The following is a 22,016-nucleotide window of genomic DNA, read 5'->3' on the forward strand; positions in this document are numbered from 1 at the left end:
GGTTCACCCGCTTTGAAGCTGTTGGGACAGAAGACGTGAGCGGCGGACCAAAAAGGCCTAAGGCAGGCAAGGCCATTGTAGTGGGAGACTCCATCGTGAGAGGTACGGACAGGGGTTTCTGCGGCAACAGACGGGATGCGAGGATGGTGTGCTGCCTTCCCGGTGCCAGGATCCAGGATGTCACGGACAGAGTGCAGAAAATCCTCAAGGGCGAAGGTGAACATCCGGAAGTGGTAGTGCATGTCGGCACAAACGATGTCGGAAAAAAGGGGATGAATATTCTGCAGCGTGACTTTAGAGAGCTCGGAAAAATGTTGAAAAGCAGGACCTCCAGGGTTGTTATCTCCGGTTTGCTTCCAGTTCCCCGTGCTAGCGAGAGCAGGAACAGGGAGATACGGGACCTGAACGTGTGGCTGAGGAACTGGTGCACGGGGCAGGGATTTAGATTCTTAGATCACTGGGATCTGTTTTGGGGTAAGGGGGAACTGTACAAAAGGGACGGATTGCATCTTAACAGGTGTGGGACCAGCATTCTGGCAGGCAGGTTTGCCACTGCTACACGGGTGGCTTTAAACTGAATAAGGGGGGTGGGGTGTTGAATGGGATAGTGGAGGATGGAGTTAAAGGGAAAGGGTTTCTTAAATGTGTGAGCGTAGAGACCGAGAGGTGTAAAATGAGGGTAGAAGAAATAGGTAGCAAGGTGAAAAGTAAAACTGGCAGGCAGACAAAACCAGGGCAAACATCAAAAAGGGCCACTTTTCAACATAATTGTATAAGGGGTAAGAGTGTTGTAAAAACAAGCCTGAAGGCTTTGTGTCTCAATGCAAGGAGCATTCGTAATAAGGTGGATGAGTTGAATGTTCAGATAGCTATTAATGACTATGATATAGTTGGGATCACGGAGACATGGCTCCAGGGTGACCAAAGCTGGGAGCTGAACATCCAGGGATATTCAATATTCAGGAGGGATAGAGAGAAAGGAAAAGGAGGTGGGGTAGCGTTACTGATTAGAGAGGGGATTAATGCAATGGAAAGGAAGGACATTAGTTTGGAGGATGTGGAATCGGTATGGGTAGAGCTGAGAAACACTAAGGGGCAGAAAACGCTGGTGGGTGTTGTGTACAGGCCACCTAACAGTAGTAGTGAAGTTGGAGATGGTATCAAACAGGAAATTAGAAATGCGTGCGACAAAGGCAAAACAGTTATAATGCGTGACTTCAATCTACATATAGATTGGGTGAATCAAATTGGCAGGGGTGCTGAGGAAGAGGATTTCTTGGAATGTATGCGGGATAGTTATCTAAATCAACATGTAGAGGAACCAACGAGAGAGCAGGCTATTTTAGACTGGGTATTCAGTAATGAGGAAGGGTTAGTTAGCAATCTTGTTGTACGTGCCCCCTTGGGCAAGAGTGACCATAATATGGTTGAGTTCTTCATTAGGATGGAGAGTGACATTGTTAATTCAGAAACAATGGTTCTGAACTTAAAGAAAGGTAACTTTGAGGGTATGAGACGTGAATTGGCCAAGATTGACTGGCAATTAATTCTAAAAGGGTTGACGGTGGATATGCAATGGTAGACATTTAAAGACTGCATGGATGAACTACAAAAATTGTTCATCCCAGTTTGGCAAAAGAATAAATCAGGGAAGGTAGTACATCCATGGATAACAAGGGAAATCAGGGATAGTATCAAACCGAAGGATGATGCGTACAAATTAGCCAGAAAAAGCAGCATACCGGAGGACTGGGAGAAATTCAAAGACCAGCAGAGGAGGACAAAGGGCTTAATTAGGAAAGGGAAAATAGATTATGAAAGAAAACTGGCAGGGAACATAAAAACTGACTGCAAATGTTTTTATAGATATGTGAAAAGAAAGAGATTAGTTAAAACAAATGTAGGTCCCTTGCAGTCAGAAACAGGTGAGTTGATCATGGGGAACAAGGATATGGCGGACCAATTGAATAACTGCTTTGGTTCCGTCTTCACTAAGGAAGACATAAATAATTTGCCGGAAATAGCAGGGGACCACGGGTCAAAGGAGTTGGAGGAATTGAGTGAAATCCAGGTTAGCCGGGAAGTGGCGTTGGGTAAATTGAATGGATTAAAGGCCGATAAATCGCCAGGGCCAGATAGGCTGCAACCCAGAGTACTTAAGGAAGTAGCTCCAGAAATAGTGGATGCATTAGTAATAATCTTTCAAAACTCTTTAGATTCTGGAGTAGTTCCTGAAGATTGGCGGGTAGCAAACGTAACCCCCTCTTTTTAAGAAGGGGGGGAGAGAGAAAATGGGGAATTACAGATCAGTTAGTCTAACATCGGTAGTGGGGAAACTGCTAGTCAGTTATTAAAGATGGGATAGCAGCACATTTGGAAAGTGGTGAAATCATTGGACAAAGTCAGCATGGATTTACGAAAGGTAAATCATGTCTGACGAATCTTATAGACTTTTTCGAGGATGTAACTAGTAGCGTGGATAGGGGAGAACCAGTGGATGTGGTGTATCTGGACTTCCAGAAGGCTTTCGACAAGGTCCCACATAAGAGATTAGTATACCAACTTAAAGTACACGGCATTGGGGGTTCAGTATTGATGTGGATAGAGAACTGGCTGGCAAACAGGAAGCAAAGAGTAGGAGTAAACGGGTCCTTTTCACAATGGCAGGCAGTGACTAGTGGGGTACCGCAAGGCTCAGTGCTGGGACCCCAGCTATTTACAATATATATTAATGATCTGGATGAGGGAATTGAAGGCAATATCTCCAAGTTTGCGGATGACACTAAGCTGGGGGGCAGTGTTAGCTGTGAGGAGAATGCTAGGAGACTGCAAGGTGGCTTGGATAGGCTGGGTGAGTGGGCAAATGTTTGGCAGATGCAGTATAATGTGGATAAATGTGAGGTTATCCATTTTGGTGGCAAAAACGGGAAAGCAGACTATTATCTAAATGGTGGCCGATTGGGAAAGGGGGAGATGCAGCGAGACCTGGGTGTCATGGTACACCAATCATTGAAGGTAGGCATGCAGGTGCAGCAGGCAGTAAAGAAAGCGAATGGTATGTTAGTTTTCATTGCAAAAGGATTTGAGTATAGGAGCAGGGAGGTTCTACTGCAGTTGTACAGGGTCTTGGTGAGATCACACCTGGAGTATTGCGTACAGTTTTGGTCTCCAAATCTGAGGAAGGACATTATTGCCATAGAGGGAGTGCAGAGACGGTTCACCTGACTGATTCCTGGGATGTCAGGACTGTCTTATGAAGAAAGACTGGATAGACTTGGTTTATACTCTCTAGAATTTAGGAGATTGAGAGGGGATCTTATAGAAACTTACAAAATTCTTAAGGGGTTGGACAGGCTAGATGCAGGAAGATTGTTCCCGATGTTAGGGAAGTCCAGGACAAGGGGTCACAGCTTAAGGATAAGGGGGAAATCCTTTAAAACCGAGATGCGAAGAACTTTTTTTCACACAGAGAGTGGTGAATCTCTGGAACTCTCTGCCACAGAGGGTAGTTGAGGCCAGTTCATCGGCTATATTTAAGAGGGAATTAGATGTGGCCCTTGTGGCTAAGGGGATCAGGGGGTATGGAGAGAAGGCAGGTACGGGATACTGAGTTGGATGATCAGCCATGATCATATTGAATGGCGGTGCAGGCTCGAAGGGCCGAATGGCCTACTCCTGCACCTAATTTCTATGTTTCTATGTTTCTATGTAAAGCGACAAGTGTAGCATTGCCTGCGGTTGCAAGGTTAAGTGCCAGGAGGTGGTTTGGGTGGGAAGGGACGAATGGACCAGAGAGTTTTGGAGGTAGCGGTCTCTGCGGAAAGCCAAAAGGGGAGGAGATGGGAAGATGTGGCCAGTGGTGGGATCCCGTTGGAGGTGGCGAAAATGTTGGAGGATTATCTGTTGCATGTGACAGCTGGTCGGGTGGAAAGTGAGAACAAGGGGGACTCTGCCCTTGTTACGAGTGGAGGGATGGGGAGTGAGAGCGAAGCTACGGGATCTAGAGGAGACCCTGGTGAGAGCCTCATCTATAGTCGAAGAGGGGAACCCCTGTTCCCTAAAGAATTATGCCATTTCCGATGTCCTGGTTTGGAACACCTCATCCTGGGTGCAGATGCGACGTAGACGGAAGAATTGGGAGTAGGGGATAGAGTTCTTACAGGAAGCAGGGTGGGAAGAAGTGCAGTCCAGATAGCCATGGGAGTCAGTGGGTTTGTGTTCTTTTCTCTCTCTCGTTTGTCAAATCAGACTATGTTTGCATATTCTGTTGCACTGCAGCAAGTAAGAATTTCATTGTTCTATCTGGGACACATGACAATAAAACACTCTTGACTCGTGACTCTTGAGAGAACGTACAACATCCGTACAGACAGCACCCGTAGTCAGGATCGAACCCAGGTCTCTGGCACTGCAAACACTGTAAGGCAGCAGCTCTACTGCTGCGCCACGGTGCCACCCTTACTGTTTGCCTGCTGTCAGTGGTGCAATGAATGGTGAAGACAAGTAAAGGCAGGTGGGATGTAAGTCTAGATGAAAGTGAAAGGATATTGCAAAACAAAAAGTGAATTTAACCAGGATAGCACCAATTGTAACATTCAACGTGAATCACCATCGATGACCCGTTAATACAATGACGGGAAGGCATAGGTTATGGACATTGGGATCAGAAATTTACAGAAAGTAATGGGCAGGAGACCAGAAAGGTACGCAGTGGTTCCATAAGCTCTCGTGATCTTTGGAGAGGTATAAATGGAGACGTGAAATCCTACCTCAACCTGGATTAACACTTATAAAGCAGGAAAATAGATATTCTCCCTGGAAATAAAAGCAGAAGATACTCTATCTGTGGAGAGAGAAGCAGACACAATGTTTCCAGTCAAAAACCTTTCTTTCATCAGTTCTAATAAAGGGTCTCGGATCTCAAACATTCTCTATGTTTCTCTCTCCACAGATGCTGCCTGGCCTAATGAGTGTTTCCCATATCTACTGCTTTTATTTCAGATTTCCAACACCTGGAGTTTTATGTTTGTATTTTGGCTTTCCCGCTGTGCCACGATGGACTGCAAAGTGTACAGAGGGAATTATGCAGCAGTGCCAAAACAGAATTCAGAGAATTTGATTCCTCAATCCTACAGCAAAAGTTTAGGAAGGTGAGGGGCCGTGGGAGGTATTCACTGGAATGTTATATTTTAAATTATTTTTTAACATCTAATATTGTATAATATAAATCAAGAATTATATAAAGTAGAAATTATTTATTCAAGTGGTTCCAGGGATGAACCATGTCACCAGTAAAGCTTGTTTGTTGCAGTAGGAGCCATTCCCCTTGGACCAGGGAAAGTTGGGAGGGTTTTGAATGAAGATTTTGATTAAGGGACATAAGATGATGACTAGATTACATGTGGTAGCTGAACTGAGGGACTTCCTATTAGAAGAGCAGGAGAGACTGTTTTGAAGGCTCAAGGGGAATACCTGAGGAAACCAAGTCAGGCAGGGAGTCGTGTTGATGAGGAACTCATTGACCACAGGAGTGGTGGAAGCTGCATTAACCCGAGGATTTGAACAAAATTGTAAAGGCACTGGGGAGGGAGTAGCAGGGGCGAGGGAAAAGAGTGGGGAGATGTGACTGATGGGATCTACCAGGATGCCACAGTGCATTCGATGAGAAACAACATTATCGAGTCACTTGAGCACTCTGGATTCCAACAACCATCCCTGTACCACTGTTAATGCTCAAACACACTTTACTGGTAGTATAATCTCTATGGGCACTCTGAACTTGTGAACGGTAGGTACTGTGTCTTTTGAATGTGAGAGCTTATTGATTGCATAAACTCAATGTGTCATGCCCAGTGTGAGTGGAGGCATTGAAGCCCTGAGCCAAGTTACAGCTCCTCCCTGGGTTATAAACACCCAATTTATGGACACGTCGTACTGATGTAACTCAGTGGGTCAGGCAGCATCTCTGGAGGACATGGATAGGTGATATTTCAGCTTGGGCCCTTCTTCACACTGATTGCAGTAAGCTGGAAAAGAGGTGCGGAGAGATAAAGCCAAAGGCATGAAAGGTGGATGCAGGTGAAGGGGATTCTAATCGGCAGAAGGGCGGACACACCCAGGAGAATGGGGTTAGGAGGGAGAGATAGATCAGCCATGATTGAATGGTGGAGTAGACTTGACGGGCTTAATGGACTTAATTCTACTCCTATTCCTTATGACCCAGGCTAGATATGATAAGGAGGCAAAAGAAAGTTTGAAGAGAAAAGAGTGAAAGAAGAGTAAAATGCAAAGCCAGAGGGAGAGATGTAGGTTGAAGGTGGGAAGGAATTTAATTTATAGTCTATTACTGTCACGTGTACCGAGGTACAGTGAAAAGCTTTTGTTGTGTGATAACCAGTCAGTGGAAAGACAATACATGATTACAATCGAGCCATTTACAGTGTATAGATATGTGATAAGGGAATAACGTTTAGTGCAAGATAAAGACAGTAAAGTCCGATCAAGGATAGTCCGAAGATAACCAATGAGATAGATAGTAGTTCAGCACTGATCTCTGGTTGTGATAAGATGGTTCAGTTGCCTGATAACAGCTGGGAAGAAACTGTCCCTGAATCTGGAGGTGTGGGTCATCACATTCTTATACATTTTGCCCAATGGGAGAAGAAGGAATGGCCCGGGTGCTAAGGCAGCGTGAGGTATAAATGGAGTCGATGGAAGGGAGGTTGGTTTATGTGATGGTCTGGGCTGCGTCCACAATTCGCTGCAATTTCATACGTGAACGGGAGCGAGATAGTGGAATATATGCGTGCATCAGAGTGAGAGTTTAACCTAAAATTGGAAAATTCAATGTTCATACTGTTGGGTTGCAAGCTAGCCAAGAGGAATATGAGGTGCTGTTCCATCTGCTTGCATGTGGCCACACTCTGGTAATGGATGAGACCCAGGACAGTCAATATGGGAATGGGGAGAGGAGTTTAAATGGTTAGCATCCGGGAGACCCAGTAGCCCTTGACGGACTAAGCACAAGTGTTTGACGAAACGGTCTCCTAGTCTACGCTTGGCCTCGCTAATGTAAAGGAGGGCTCATCGGGAGCAATGAATGCAGTAGATTAGGTCAGGGGTGGTGCTTGTGAACCTCTGTCTCATCTGGAAGGGCTGCTGGGGTCCCTGGATGGAGGTGAAGGGATGGGTGTTCCATCTCCTCTGGTTGCAGGGGTAAGTACCTGAAGTAATGCAGTGAGGCCTGCTGGCGCCTGCTCTTCCCATGCCTGCTCACTCTCCCACTCCGCTGTTGCACATCTCTGACTTACAGAGAGTTGGATTATGGACTGTACTCAGGAACAGAACCCTATCATAAGCTGGGGACTCCCTGCAGTGTGCGGGGTGTAAGGATGAGGAGAGGTCTGAAGCACTGTCTCACCAGCTCTGGTCTCTGTTTAACCACGCGCCCCCATTTCAATAGAATGCAGATCATTAGGGGGGGATGAGAGAATGTGATCTGTCTGTGAAAGAACTAAGCAGCCATAACAATATGTAAAATTGCACGTTACATATTTCATGTTGCAGTAAGGTCAAGATACGCACATACCTTGCATATGAATACAGTGAGAATAATCAGTGCTGAAAGTCTTTGCTCTGCCAATCGTGCTTTGCCCTGGTTTCTCTCTAACCACGTTCATCACGTTTGCAGTGAAACAAGGCAGGGGGATACTGTTACACGCGCCTCCTTTTCTCTTTCTGTCATCCCAGCGCCAGGGAGCAATTTTAAAGTGAGGGGATGCCACAGAGTAATAGAGTGGACCATGATGCAACTCAATGTGCAGGAAGGAACTGCAGATGCTGGTTTTAAACTGAAGATAGACACAAAATACTGGAGCAACTCAGCGGGGCAGGCTGCATCTCTGGAGAGAAGGAATGGGTGACATTTCGGAAGAAGGGTCACGACCTGAAACGTCAACCATTCCCTCTATCCAAATATGTGGCTTGTCCCGCTGAGTTACTCCAGCATTTTGTGTCTATCTGCGGTGATGCTACTTGAACTAGGAGCAGGTTGAAACGGCTTCTGTGGTGAAAATGCAACTGAGCTCCACCCCCTCGCCCCTGGCACTGTCTGCAAACAGGCTGCAGCAAGCTGGTATCAGCACTGACCAAGCTCTTCCTGTATCATGTTAGGTATAAAAGCCAGGCTGGGTGGTGGCACAGTCGTTGATGGAGAGCTGCAGCCAAACACTGAGCAAGTGCACAAGGCCACTCAAGGGCAGGGTGTCAACGGCGTTTCGGACACTATTGGGTCTCAGGTTGGTGACTGGCCATGCCCTCTTCTCACTGCTACCGTTTAGTTTAGAGATACAACGCGGAAACAGTCCATCTAGCCCACCGAGTCGGCGCCGACCAGTGATCCCTGCACATTAACACTACACGCACTAGGGACAAATTTTACATTGATACCAAGCCAATCAACCTACAAAACCTGCACGTCTTTGGAGTGTAGGAGGAAACTGAAGATCTCGGAGAAAACCCACGCGGTCACGGGGAGAACGTAGAAACTTCGTGCAGACAGCACCCGTAGTCGGGATCGAACCTGGATCTCTCAGCAACTCTACCACTGCGCCACCGTGCAGTTTTAAAGAAGGTGCTGGACCGTGAGAACCAGGTTCAAGAACAGCTTCATTCCATCAACCATCAGGCTCTTGAACCACCCTACACAACCCTAACCACACCCTACCTCCGCAGCAAACCACTTTTAACTACTATGGTTGCTCCGTGTATTTTGTTTTTTGCACTTTCATGGCCTAGTTTATTTAGATTAACTGAATGTATTGTGTATTTATTGTTTCTGTTCCATGTAGTGTGTCTGGAAAATCTGCAGCGCTGAACTGTTCCAATTCCTATCCTGTGCACCTGATGAATAAACACTTTTGATGTCTACTCCAGATATTAAGGCAGAGTTGGAAAGCAAGTAAATGTCAGGTAAACAAGACTGGATTGGTTTGTCAACTGGGGTGTCGTCATGGTTAATTTGGGCTGCAGGGCCTGTCTCTACATCCTAAGTGTTTAATAACGCCTTACTGAGAATTTGAAAATTCAAACACCACATCCAGTGGATACCCCTCACACAGCCTTAAAAACCCATTAACTGATGTGTCAAATATGAGTTCCCTTTCATAAATCCATGCAGTCCTTTGGCCTATGATATTATCTTCTCTGTGACCTATGACCACTTTGTTACAAAGAGATTCTGGTGTCGACCCTGCTGCTGATGTCAGGATGGCGTTGGACTATTGATAAATAACTTGTGTAGCGGAAGAGTTGCTGCCTCACAGTGCCCGAGACCCAGATTCGATCCTGATGACAAGTGCTGTCTGTACGGAGTTTGTACAGTACATTCTCCCCATGACCTGCGTGGGTTTTCTCCAAGATCTTTGGTTTCCTCCCACACTCCAAAGACGTATAGGTTGGTAGGTTAATTGGCTTGTGTAAATGTAAATTATCCCTTGTGTGTGTGGGATAGCGTTAATGTGCGGGGATCGCTGGTCGATGCAGACTGTGGGCCGAAGTGGTCTGTTTCCACGCTGTATCTCTAAACTAAACTAAACTTAGGGACATGAATATGCAGGGATGGATGAAAGCAGAGGTGGTTAGTTTGGTTTAACTGATGTGCTTGCAGCCCACAGGTTCAACCCTAGTCAGTAAGTGACTCCAGTCCTTTGTCAGTGTGGCTTTCTGCTGGTTAGCAACAAAAGTTTTTCACTGTACCTCGGTTCAGTACATCAGTAATTGTAATAGAATGTCCCAACTTTGTTTACTATAGAGGTGCCCACTATATACCTACTATATTCTGTTGTGCTGAAGCAAAGCAAGAATTTCATTGTCCTATCTGGGACACATGACAATAAACTCTCTTGAATCTTGAGGTACAGCATGGAAACAGGCCCTTCGGCCCATCGAACCCTTGGCGACCAACAATCAGCTGCACACAAGTTCAGCTATCCCAGTTTTGCATCCAACACACTAGGGATAATTTACAGAGGCCAATTAACCTACAACCCTCGTATCTTTGGAGTGTTGGAGAAAACCGGAGCACCCGGAGAAAACCCATGCAGTCACAGGAAGAATGTACAAACTCCGTACACGTGACAATAAACTAAACTAAATTGAAACTGACTCTTGCCTGCCAAGCGTGGTCCTCCACAACATGTAGATTGGGCCCACCAGTACTGCAGCCTTCTCTGGGCAATGAATTCCACTGCCAGCTTCACTCCATGGACTCCACTGGCACTGCTGGAAGCCTCTCCCCCCAGCCCATTCGCTTCAGATGGTCTGCATCAGTCACAGGCAGCTGGAGCTGCTGTAGTGCAAAGGGCAATGGCTCAATACCTCCCCTTCTGGCCCGATGCCCATGCAGTAAGCTGCAGGCAGGCAGCAGAACAAGACAACGCAATCTGGGGCCAGCCTTTCATGGGATGTAGCTGCTTCTCATCATCCCACTGCCCCAGTGTGGAGGTTTGCAGGTTTATTTAGTCAGTGGGGCCTGAATGCAATCACCTCCTACAAGGCGAAACCAGGAGGCAGCTCGAATGTCAGGCGAATCATCACTCCCTGACGAGCTCAATGCGTTTTACGCACGCTTTGATAGGGAGAATACTGAAGTGCCTTCCCGATCCCCCATTCGCTGTGATGGCATTTCAGTCTCAGTCACAGAGGCCGACGTCAGGAAATCCTTCAGAGGGGTGAACCCCAGAAAAGCACCTGGACCTGATGGTATACCCGGTCGTGTTTTAAAAACCTGTGCAGCCCAACTGGCTGGAGTTTTTACGGACATTTTCAACCTCTCACTTCTGAGGTCTGAGGTTCCCACCTGCTTTAAAATGGCTTCAATAATACCAGTGCCCAAGAAGAGTAAGGTGACGTGCCTCAATGACTATCGACCAGTGGCACTAACGCCGGTGGTGATGAAGTGCTTTGAGAGGCTGATCATGGAGCAAATCAACTCCTACCTCGACAAAAACCTGGACCCACTGCAGTTCGCTTACCGCCACAACAGATCAACGGTGGATGCGATCTCGCTGGTCCTCCACTCCGCTCTGGACCACTTGGATAACAAAAACTCATATGTCAGGCTGTTATTCATTGATTACAGCTCGGCATTCAACACAATCATCCCCTCCACACTGGTTACCAAACTCGCAGAACTGGGTCTCTGCGCATCCCTCTGCAATTGGATCCTCGACTTCCTCATTCACAGACCACAGTCTGTTCGTATTGGTGGAAATATGTCAGCCTCGATGACAATCAGCACGGGAGCACCTCAAGGCTGCGTGCTCAGCCCCCTGCTGTACTCACTCTATGCCCATGACTGCATAGCCAATCACAGTGCGAACTCCATCATCAAGTTCGCTGACAACACCACTGTTGTGGGGCGTATCACTGATGGGGATGAGTCAGAGTAAAGAAGAGAGATCGAGCAACTGTCTATATGGTGCCAGCGCAATAACCTGGCCCTCAACACCAGCAAAACCAAGGAACTGATTGTGGGCTTTGGAAGGAGTAGGAGGGGGACCCACAGCCCCATTTATATCAACGGGTCAATGGTTGAAAGGGTCAAGAGCTTCAAATTTCTGGGCATGCACATCTCTGGAGATCTTTCCTGGTCCAAGAACACTAATGCAATTATCAAGAAAGCTCATTAGCGCCTCTACTTCCTGAGAAGATTACGGAGAGTCAGTTTGTCAAGGAAGACTCTCTCTAACTTCTACAGGTGCACAGTAGAGAACGTGCTGACCGGTTGCATCGTGGCTTGGTTCGGCAATTTAAGCGCCAGGAGAGGAAAAGACTACAAAAAGTAGTAAACACTGCCCAGTCCATCATCGGCTCTGACCTTCCTTCCATCGAGGGGATTTATTGCAGTCGCTGCCTCAAAAAAGCTGGCAGTATCATCAAAGACCCACACCATCCTGGCCACACACTCATCTCCCTGCTACCTTCAGGTAGAAGATACAGGAGCCTGAAGACTGCAACAACCAGGTTCAGGAATAGCTACTTCCCCTCAGCCATCAGGCTATTAAACCTGGCTCGGACAAAACTCTGATTATTAATAACCACTTTCTGTTATTTGCTCTTTATCAGTTTATTTATTCATGTGTGTATATATTTAGATCAGGGTATATGGACACATTTATCTGTTTTGTAGTAAATGCCTACTATGTTCTGTGTGCCTAAGCAAAGCAAGAATTTCATTGTCCTATACAGGGACACATGACAATAAACTCACTTGACTTGACATGACTTGACTTGTGGAGGAAGGAACTGCAGATGCTGGTTTACACCGAAGAAAGACACAAAATGCTGGAGTAACTCAGCAGGAAAGGCAGCATCTCTGGAGAGAAGGAATGGGTGATGTTTTGGGTTGAGACTCTGAAGAAGGGTCTCCCATAATTTCTCTCCAGAGTTACTCCAGCATTTTATTTAGTCAGTGGCTGCTTTAACCCTCACCAGAAACAGGCAGGAGAACTCAATAGTTCAACGATGTACCTCATTTAGATTCTCTCCCTTTCTTCCTCTTTTCCCAATTACCCCATCCTCCCTATCTCCCCTCCCCCCTTTCCCTCATCCTCACCCTTTCCCTGACCCCCCCCCCCCCCTCCCCCAGTCTTTTCCAATATCCTCTTTCTCCCGCTCTACACCTTTTCCAACCCTTTCTCCTCCCCATCTTTCCTGACCTCCCCATCAACCCCGATGTTCCTTTCCAACTCCGCCCATATTTCCAGAACCCTCCGTCATATCCCCTCTGCAGCCCTATCCCCTTCCCCTATCCCCTTCCCCTCCATCTCTATTACATTCTCACCCTTTCCCTCCCCATTTCTTCCCCATTCCCACTATCCCATTCCCCCATCTCCATTCCCACCTATCTGTCCTCATTCCCATCCCCTCCCCTCTGTCCCCATTCCCTTCATTTCATCCCCATCCCATGTTAGTGATGCCAGTAAGCTGGAAAGATTTACAATGATGTTGCCTTGACTCGGGGGATTGCACTAATGGAGAGGTCAGGCAGGCTAGGATTTCATTGTTTGGAGTGCAGGAGGCTGGAGGTGTATAAAATCATAAGGGGAATAATTAATGAATGCACATTAAGTCTTTTACCCGGGGATGGGGAATCAAGAAACAGAGGATTTAGGGCATCATATTTCAGGACGTAGTCACAGGATGCTGGAGTAACTCAGCGGGACAGACAGCAAAGCTGGGGAAAGGGAATAGGTCACATTTTGTGTCGAGACCCTTCTTCAGACCCTACTCTCCTGCCCCCAACCGATCTCTGCTCATCTGCCCACTTCCCCCCCCCCTTCTCCCCCTCTCTATCTCTCTCACTCTCCCCCACTCCTCTCCCCCCTCCCACATCTCTCCCCCCCCCCCTCTCCCTCCCTCCCGCATCTCCTTCTCGCTCCCTCTCCCCATCTCCCTCTCTCTCTCTTCGCTCTTTCTCTCCCTCGTTTTGTCTCTCTCTCCCTCTGTCCCTCTCTCCATCTCTCTCTCTCTCTCTCTCTCCCTTCATCTCTCTCTCTCCCCTCTCTCTCGCTCTCTCTCTCTCTCTCTCCCTCTCTCTCTGTCCCTCTCTCTCCCCCTCTCCCTCTCCTCTCTCTCGCCCCCCTCTCTATCTCTCCCTCACTCTCTCTCTCCCCCCTCTCTCTCCTCTCTACCTCCCTCTCTCCCTCACTCCCTCTCTCCCCCTTTTGTGTCTCTCCCTCCTTCTCTCTCCTCCCCTCTATCTCTCCATCCCTTCTCCTTTTCTCTTTCCCTCCGTCCCTTCTCTCCCTCACTCCTCCCTCGTTCCCTCCCACTCTCCCTCCCTCCCGCCTATGCTTCCCTTTACACCTCCCTCTGACCGCCCTGCTCCACCCCCTGCCGATGTGTCCCTCCTTCCCTCGCCAGCATCGCCGGGCGATGTTCAGCTCCAAGTCGGCTCCCACCCTGCCGTCCTACTTCAGCGAGGGCTCGGAGACGGACAAGCTGGATATCAGCACCAAGGTCCAGCTGCACGGCGTCCTGTGGAAGCGGCCGTTCGGCAGGCAGTCAGCCAAATGGTCCAAGAGGTAAATGCCGCTGCTGCTCGTAGCCCTGGTTCTCTCCTCTCCCCGTTCAGTTACACGCTCTCAAGTCTGGAGGGCGAGAGTCCCTTGTATCTAGCTCTGGAGGCGGCTGGACGTGGGTCAGGGTGAGTAGCCGGAGGCTCTGGGCATCTAACCCCGGCTGATGCCAGGATTGTGGAGGGCAGTCTCCAAGATACCGCTCCTGTGTGGTCTCACCCACCTCAATCTCTCCCTAGAACCGGAATCCAGTCTGACGAAGGGTCTCGACCCGAAACGCCTCCCCGTTCCTTCTCTCCAGAGATGCTGCCTGTCCCGCTGAGTTACTCCAGCTGTCTGTGTCTATCGTTCTGCATGTCGGCGCAGATTAGCCAGTTAGACCATTCAGTTGCAAAATCTGCCGTTAGATAGCGCCGGCAGCGTCCTCGCTGGCACACCGTGACCCCGGCTCACAGAGGGGGAGCGAGTTGGGGGCGTTTGGCACCAGTGGCGTGATGGCAGGACCTAGATGCTCTTGTTAGAGATGGCCAAAGTGTAGTATTCTTTCAAATCTCCCTGGGGTGATCTGCATGTCACTAGCAGGACCTGCTGAGTTACTCCAGCATTTTGTATCTATCTTGGGTGTAAACCATCGTCTGCAGTTCCTTCCGGGTATATTAGTAATTAATACACTATTCTTAAACTATTTCAGTGTCATTCACCCTTGAGTCTTTGTCACAAAATTTAATTCACCCTCCACTAAATGTTCTTATGTTTTTTGGTAATTTTCATCTTAGAAACATAGACAATAGGTGCATGAGGAGGCCATTCAGCCCTTCGAGCCAGCACCGCCATTCATTGTGATCATGGCTGATCTTCCCAAATCAATAACCTGTGCCTGCCTTCTTCCCACATCCCCTGATTCCACTAGCCCCTAGAGCTCTACCTAACTCCCTCTTAAATCCATCAAGTGATTTGGCCTCCACTGTGGCAGAGAATTCCACAAATTCACAACTCTCTGGGTGAAAACGTTTTTTTCTCACCTCAGTCTTAAATGGCCTCCCCTTTATTCTAAGACTGTGGCCCCTGGTTCTGGACTTGCCCAGCATTGGGAACATTTTTCCTGCATCTAGCTTTCCAGTCCTTTTATAATTTTATATGTTTCTATCTTATTCTCCCTTGTGTATAATTTATTTTGTCACATGAGCAAAAAACATAAATGAACTAATTCACCCCAAAATAATTTAATTCACCATTGGGTGAACCATTCACCGGTTTAAGAAGCACTGTATTAGTTGACCCTGGTGGCCCTTGGTGGAGATGGTGGTGGTGGGATGCTGCCTTGGACCTTCTCAGCACTGCTGTAGGGGCCAATCCAGTTCAGAGCCAGTGGCTATGAAGGACGGGTGATATATTTCCCAGTCAGAATGGTGTGTGACTTGCAGGTGGCAACGTTCCCTGCACCTGCTGCCCTTGCCCTCCCTCTTCACTGTTGGAGGTGGAATAAGCCCTGGGGACTTGATGTAGTGTATTTTGCAGGCTATTTTGGGGATTGAGTGGTGGATGTTTGCAGCGATCACCGTGACCTGGCCTTAACACCGAGCTTTGACTTATCCCTCGGCACTTAACTGCTGACTTCTCTTCCTGGTCCCCCTAGTCATTCTCCACCCCCCTCTGCCCCTGCCACCACCACTGGCACTTTCCATCTGTGGCCAAACAAACTCTGGATCTTGTCACACTATTTATCACCCCACCTGCCATCATCCGGACAGCACCCTCTCATATCATAGCCCCTCTTTCCCACAGCTCCGGCCATCACCCCTCCAGCAGGTGTCCGCAGAACCAAAGTGCTTCCATTGGAGTTCCAGTTATTCCTTCTGTCACTGGACGAATAAGGTCATTAGGGATAGGAGTAGAATTAGGCCATTCGGCCCATCAAATCTGCTCCTCCGTTCAATCATGGCTGATCTATCCCTTTCTCCTAACAAATGGCCCTTCCCTCCTATCCGTTCCCCACCTCTCCGGTGATCTCTCCATTTCCTCTGGTGACCAGAAGTGTACCAGTTTGATGAGAGCCGTCACCCTCCCCTCCCTTCCTCACTGCTGTCCACTCCACTGTATTCCCTCCACTGCCCGCCATCTTTGCCATTGCTGTCTCTCCGGCTCATGGTTCTCCCAGAGCCACTGTCTGTATCTTGACCACCCATGATTTTACCCGCTCTGTCACTGGCATCTCATATCTTCCCCCTCCATCCCCTCACCCTCTCACTTGCCAGATGCTGTCACCTCTCTCTTATTCCTATAAGAAGCACATTTTAACATTTACTTCGGAGGCACAAGAAAGACTACTGGTGCTGGAATCTGGCGCAACCAACAAAATGCTGGAGAAACTCTGTGGGTCGAGCAGCATCTGTGAGGGAAAAGGTCGTGAGCTCCAGTGTTAAGTCCACAGACAGTCTGCAGCCACAGACAGTCTCATTGTCTGCAACTAGTTTTCACCTAGCTCACAACTAACAATGGCCTGTTTGCTTTATCATCATTACTATTTTGCATATCTTTCATTCATTTTCTCTATATCTCTCTATATCACTGTCTATATCTCTCATTTCTCTTTCCCCTAACTCATAGTCTGAAGAAAGGTCTCGACCTAAAACGTCACCTATTCCTTTTCTCCAGTGATGCTGCCTGACCCACTGAGTTACTCCAGCTTTTTGTGCCTGTCTCCAGTCATGATGCAGGGTCTTGACCCGAAATGTCGACAATTCCTTCCCCCAGCAGATGCTGCTCAACCAGCAGATTGTTTGCTGTTGAACAATTACTTTGCTTTCCTCCTCTGCTCCAGTATCCCCTTCGGTAGCTTGTGCCACATTCTGTCTAAAGACACGGCTGTGGCTTTCACCACATTCGGGGTGCTACGTAAATGCAGGTTTCTGTGGGACTGCTAGGCATCAATGATGTCACACTGTCGGGCACAAAACTCACCAGCTTCTGAACAAATACATAGGTAGCAGGAGGTGGGGCCCAGGTGATCAGCTGGTTAAAATGCTAGGCAGCACTTAGCAACACTGTTCAATGCTGCAGTACACAGTATTAGATAACTGAAGTAGCCAAACATTTCATTAAAGGAACCGATTATGTTTTGTTAACTGGAATGGGCATGGCTGCTGGTTTCACTGACTCTCAAATAGGTAACAACATGGTATTTGGTGCAGTTTAGTGGGAACAGGAACAGGGTGTTAATTCCATTGAATCCTTTCTACTATTTTACAAGAACAAGGCTTGTTCTGTAACTTTTAATACCCTTGCTGAACAGGAATCTATCAACCCCAATCCAAAAGCTGTTTGGAAGGGGTGCGATGGGGATGGGACGCGTCTACTTTTCTGCTCCTTGCAGCACATCCCAGATATCAACCACTCCCTGTTTAAGAGAAAATTGCTTCACTCTGTAGATCATTTAAAGTCGCAGAGTACAGAATGGAAAAGTGCCCTTTGGGTCCAACTAGTCCAATCAAGATCCCCAATATAAACTATTGCTGTTTGCCTGTCTTTGGCCCATATCCGTTCAAACCTTTCCTATCTATGTACCTGTCCAAGTATCTTTTAAATCCAATTTAGTTTTGGTTTGGTTTAGTGATACAACGCAGAAACAGGCCCTTCGGCCCATCGAGCCTGCACCAACCAGCAATCCCCGCACAGTAACACCATCCTACAACTACCAGGGACAATTTTACATTTTATAGCAAGCCAATTAACCTACAATCCTGTTCGTCTTTGGAGTGTGGGAGGAAACTGAAGATTTTTGAGAAAACCCACGTAGATCACAGGGAGAACGTACAAACTCTGTACAGACAGCAGCTGTAGTTAGGATTGATCCCGGGTCTCTGGCGCTGTAAGGCAGCAACTCTACCGCTGCACCACCCTGCCACCCAGCTATTATAGTACCTGCCTCAACTGCCCACTCTGGCAGCCCATTCCATGTACTCCCCACCCCCCTCAGTGAAAAAGATACTCCTCAGCTTTGTATTAAATTTTACCCCTCTCACCTTAAACCTATGTCTTCCTAGTTTTTGATTCCCCTACTGGGTGAAAGACTCTGTGCATTCAACTTAAGTCAGTTCAGTCCTTAATCCTCTATATTCAAGGGAATACAAACACAGTTTATGTAACAAGTCCTCGTACTTTAACTGTTTGAGCCTTGCTGTTGTCCAACAAAACCTCCAAGTACATTAGCCTTTGGAAGTGCTCCTGTATTGCAATTATGTTAACGATTTTCCAGTGGTGGGGAAGGTTTAACTGTATACATTATATGTGATGAGGTATCTATCGAGCATCACGAGATGGCATCTAATTAAGCACACAGGGTACTGTTCTCAGTCCCAGCAGGAAGCAGCTTCATTAAACTTCACACAATGTGGTGTTGCCTCAGGCTTGTCTGATTCTCAACCTCTTCCTCTTTTCCAGGTTCTTCCTTGTCAAGGACAGCTTCTTGCTTTATTATGCTGAGAATGAAAGGAAAAACTTTGAGAGTAACAAATACTTCAACATTCACCCCAAGGTCAGTCATAATTCTCAGTTATCTGCTGGGTAATGGAAAATATCAAAGACTTGTGCTCCAATCAGAGCTCAGTGGGTGTAGTTTTGACTCGGGGTCAAATGGTACAGAGGGGTGAACTTTTACCTGGACTCTTGGCTTATCTACTTTGGTGCTGGCTCCAAGGGCAGAATGGCCTATGCCTGCACCTATTGTCTATTTACTCTGAACTCTGGAAGATCCTACCCCCCCCCCCTCCCCCCCCCCCCCCCCCCCCCCCCCCCCCCCCCCCCCCCCCCCCCCTCCCCCCCCCCCCCGTACCCCCCCCTCCTCCCCCTCAGTACCCCCGTTCCGGCTTTTTTTTCCCATATCCCTTGATTCCCTTGGCCCTATGAGCTAAATCTAACTCTTGAAAACATCCAGTGAATTGGCCTCCACTGCCTTCTGTGGCAGAGAATTCCACAGATGCACAACTCTCTGGGTAAAAAAGTTTTCCTCACCTCATAGAAACATAGAAACATAGAAAATAGGTGCAGGAGTAGGCCATTCGGCCCTTCGAGCCTGCACTGCCATTCAATATGATCACGGCTGATCATCCAACTCAGTATCCTGTAACCTGCCTTCTCTCCATACCCCCTGATCCCTTTAGCCACAAGGGCCACATCTAACTCCCTCTTAAATATAGCCAATGAACTGGCCTCAACTACCTTCTGTGGCAGAGAATTCCAGAGATTCACCACTCTCTGTCGGAAAAATGTTTTCCTCATCTCGGTCTTAAAAGATTTCCCCCTTATTCTTAAACTGTGACCCCTTGTTCTGGGGTACACAAAAATGCTGGAGAAACTCAGCGGGTGCAGTAGCATCTATGGAGCGAAGGAAATAGGCGGCGTTCCTGGCCGAAACCCTTCTTCAGACTGATGGGGAGTGGGGGGGAGAAGGAAGGAAAAAGGGAGGAGGAGGAGGAGCCCGAGGGCGGGGGGATGGGAGGAGACAGCTCGAGGGTTAAGGAAGGGGAGGAGACAGCAAGGGCTAGCAAAACTGGGAGAAGCCCTTGTTCTGGACTTCCCCAACATCGGGAACAATCTTCCTGCATCTAGCCTGTCCAACCCCTTAAGAATTTTATAAGTTTCTATAAGAAGGAACATTTCTCGGAGAAGGACATTTAGAAACATAGAAAATAGGTGCAGGAGTAGGCCATTCGGCCCTTCGAGCCTGCACCGCCATTCAATATGATCATGGCTGATCATCCAACTCAGTACCTGCATCAAGCCTGCTCCACTATTCAACTGTCAAAAGGACAACTGTCTGCATTTCATCCCAGTTAATATTGGAACCAAGTGCAAACCCATGTACGTAATGCTGAATCATTAATTGGTCATGTACTTGATAAATAAGGGTGTAGGAAAGAACTGCAGATGCCAGTTTAAATCGAAGATAGACACAAAATGCTGGAATAACTCAGTGGGACAGGCAGCATCTCTGGAGAGAAGGAATGGGTGACGTTTCCGGTCGAAGATGGGTCTCAACCCGAAACGTCATCCTTCCCTGTTAGATAAAGGTGCTCTATTCTGGGCAAAACATGTTTAAAATTGGGGATCCAGTTAAAAGTAGTTGAAAGCTTTGCTGGACACCTGCAATCAGTCCGCCTAAACCTACCTGATCTCCTGTTTGCTAAACACTTTAGCTCCCCATCCCATTCCTACATTGACTTTTCTGTCCTGGGCCTCCTCCATTGTCAGAGTGGGGGCCAGCGCAAATTGGAGGAACAGCATCACATATTTCACTTGGGCAGCTTACACCCCAGCGGTATGAACACTGACTTCTCTAACTTCAAATAACCCTTGCTTTCCCTCTCTCTCCGGCCTGGCTCCCTTACCAGTTCTCCGACCAGTCTGACTATCCCCCTGAGACATTACATTTTATCTCTGTTTGCTTTGTTACCAGCTTTTCCTAGCTAACATTGATCCATTCTACAATTTCCTTGCTATATCCATCCCCTTTGATGTCTCGTTTTCACACCTTACCCTTCCTTATCTCTGTGTCTCCCTCTCCACTGACTCTCAGCCTGAAGAGGGGTCTCAACCCGAAGCGTCACCCATTCCTTCTCTCCAGAGATGCTGCCTGTCCCGCTGAGTTACACCAGCATTTTGCCTCTATCTTAAAATTCTATTCCGGAACCTAAACAGTCCTCGTGACTGACGCCACTTCCGAATATCTGACTGTAGGTGTCTGTGGCTGCTGGATCTCCCTCTGCCATTTACAGGGCGCTAGTTCACAATCCCACCCTATACTTTGCTTGTTGCTCACAATCAGATCGACCCTGCCTGAAACATCAAGCCCCTGCTGTTTTTTGCCATCCCAGTAAATAAGAAGATGCATTCACTCGGTGTGGATGGCACGGATGACCCTGAAAGGTCTCCGTTTGCTCTCCGGTTGTGATTGTCATTGTGTTTCTCAGCATCTGTTGTGGAGTGGAGGAGGCTGTTGTGTTTGATGCTGGAATTCCATTTGCGATGGGACCAGTACTTCAGCATGGTCAACCAAAGGTGCAAGGTTTTCCAAGTGGAGATGAGATCAGTCTTCCAGTCTGCGTCACATTCGAGGCTCACAGTCGTCCCACCATCGATGGTTGGAAGCTGTTAATTTGAACAACCTTGGAATGTCTGCCAGCCGGCCTCCTGTGACGTGCCCTACAAAATGTACCATTTCTTCTGTTATTAGCTGTGACTAAAAATACTGCGCTGACCCAAAATCTTTCTCCCGGCAAAAAGTGTAGCATTGAGCACTGCACAAGTTGCCTGGTGATCTTGAGAGTGTGAGCATGTCAGTAGCTCCTGGACTAGCTTTGAATGGCAGTTCTAAAACAAGGTGGGCTGCGTGGATGAGGATTTTGACTCAAAGGTGGACAGAACATAGAACATGGAACAACACAGTACAATACTGGATAGACTCGGCTTGTACTCGCTAGAATTTAGAAGATTGAGGGGGGATCTTATAGAAACTTACAAAATTCTTAAGGGGTTGGACAGGCTAGATGCAGGAAGATTGTTCCCGATCTTGGGGAAGTCCAGAACAAGGGGTCACAGTTTAAGGATAAGGGGGAAGTCTTGTAGGACCGAGATGAGAATTTTTTTTTTCACACACAGAGTGGTGAATCTGTGGAATTCTCTGCCACAGAAGGTAGTTGAGGCCAGTTCATTGGCTATATTTAAGAGGGAGTTAGATGTGGGATACTGATTTGGATGATCAGCCATGATCATATTGAATGGTGGTGCAGGCTCATAGGGCCGAATGGCCTACTCCTGCATCTATTTTCTATGTTTCTAATATCTGTGCCGACCATGTTGCTGATCTAACTCATCCCATCTGCATGTATAACATCAGTACCCCTCCATTCCCTGCCTGTTCAGTTTAATTTGGTTGTG

General features: G+C 47.6%; 1 protein-coding gene across 1 annotated transcript in view; it reads left to right on the forward strand.

The window, feature by feature from the left end:
- Nucleotides 1-13,726: 13,726 nt before the first annotated feature.
- The window catches only part of plekhd1 (pleckstrin homology domain containing, family D (with coiled-coil domains) member 1), an 80,064-nt gene continuing 71,774 nt past the window's right edge, over nt 13,727-22,016 (forward strand). The window contains exons 1-2 of the mRNA XM_055641016.1: nt 13,727-14,087; nt 18,522-18,615. Of these exons, the coding sequence (XP_055496991.1) occupies nt 13,903-14,087; nt 18,522-18,615 (279 nt within the window). The 5' untranslated portion in view covers nt 13,727-13,902. The remainder of the gene's footprint in view (nt 14,088-18,521; nt 18,616-22,016) is intronic.

Source organism: Leucoraja erinacea, chromosome 9 (assembly GCF_028641065.1).
Source record: "Leucoraja erinacea ecotype New England chromosome 9, Leri_hhj_1, whole genome shotgun sequence".
Lineage (NCBI taxonomy): Eukaryota > Metazoa > Chordata > Chondrichthyes > Rajiformes > Rajidae > Leucoraja > Leucoraja erinaceus.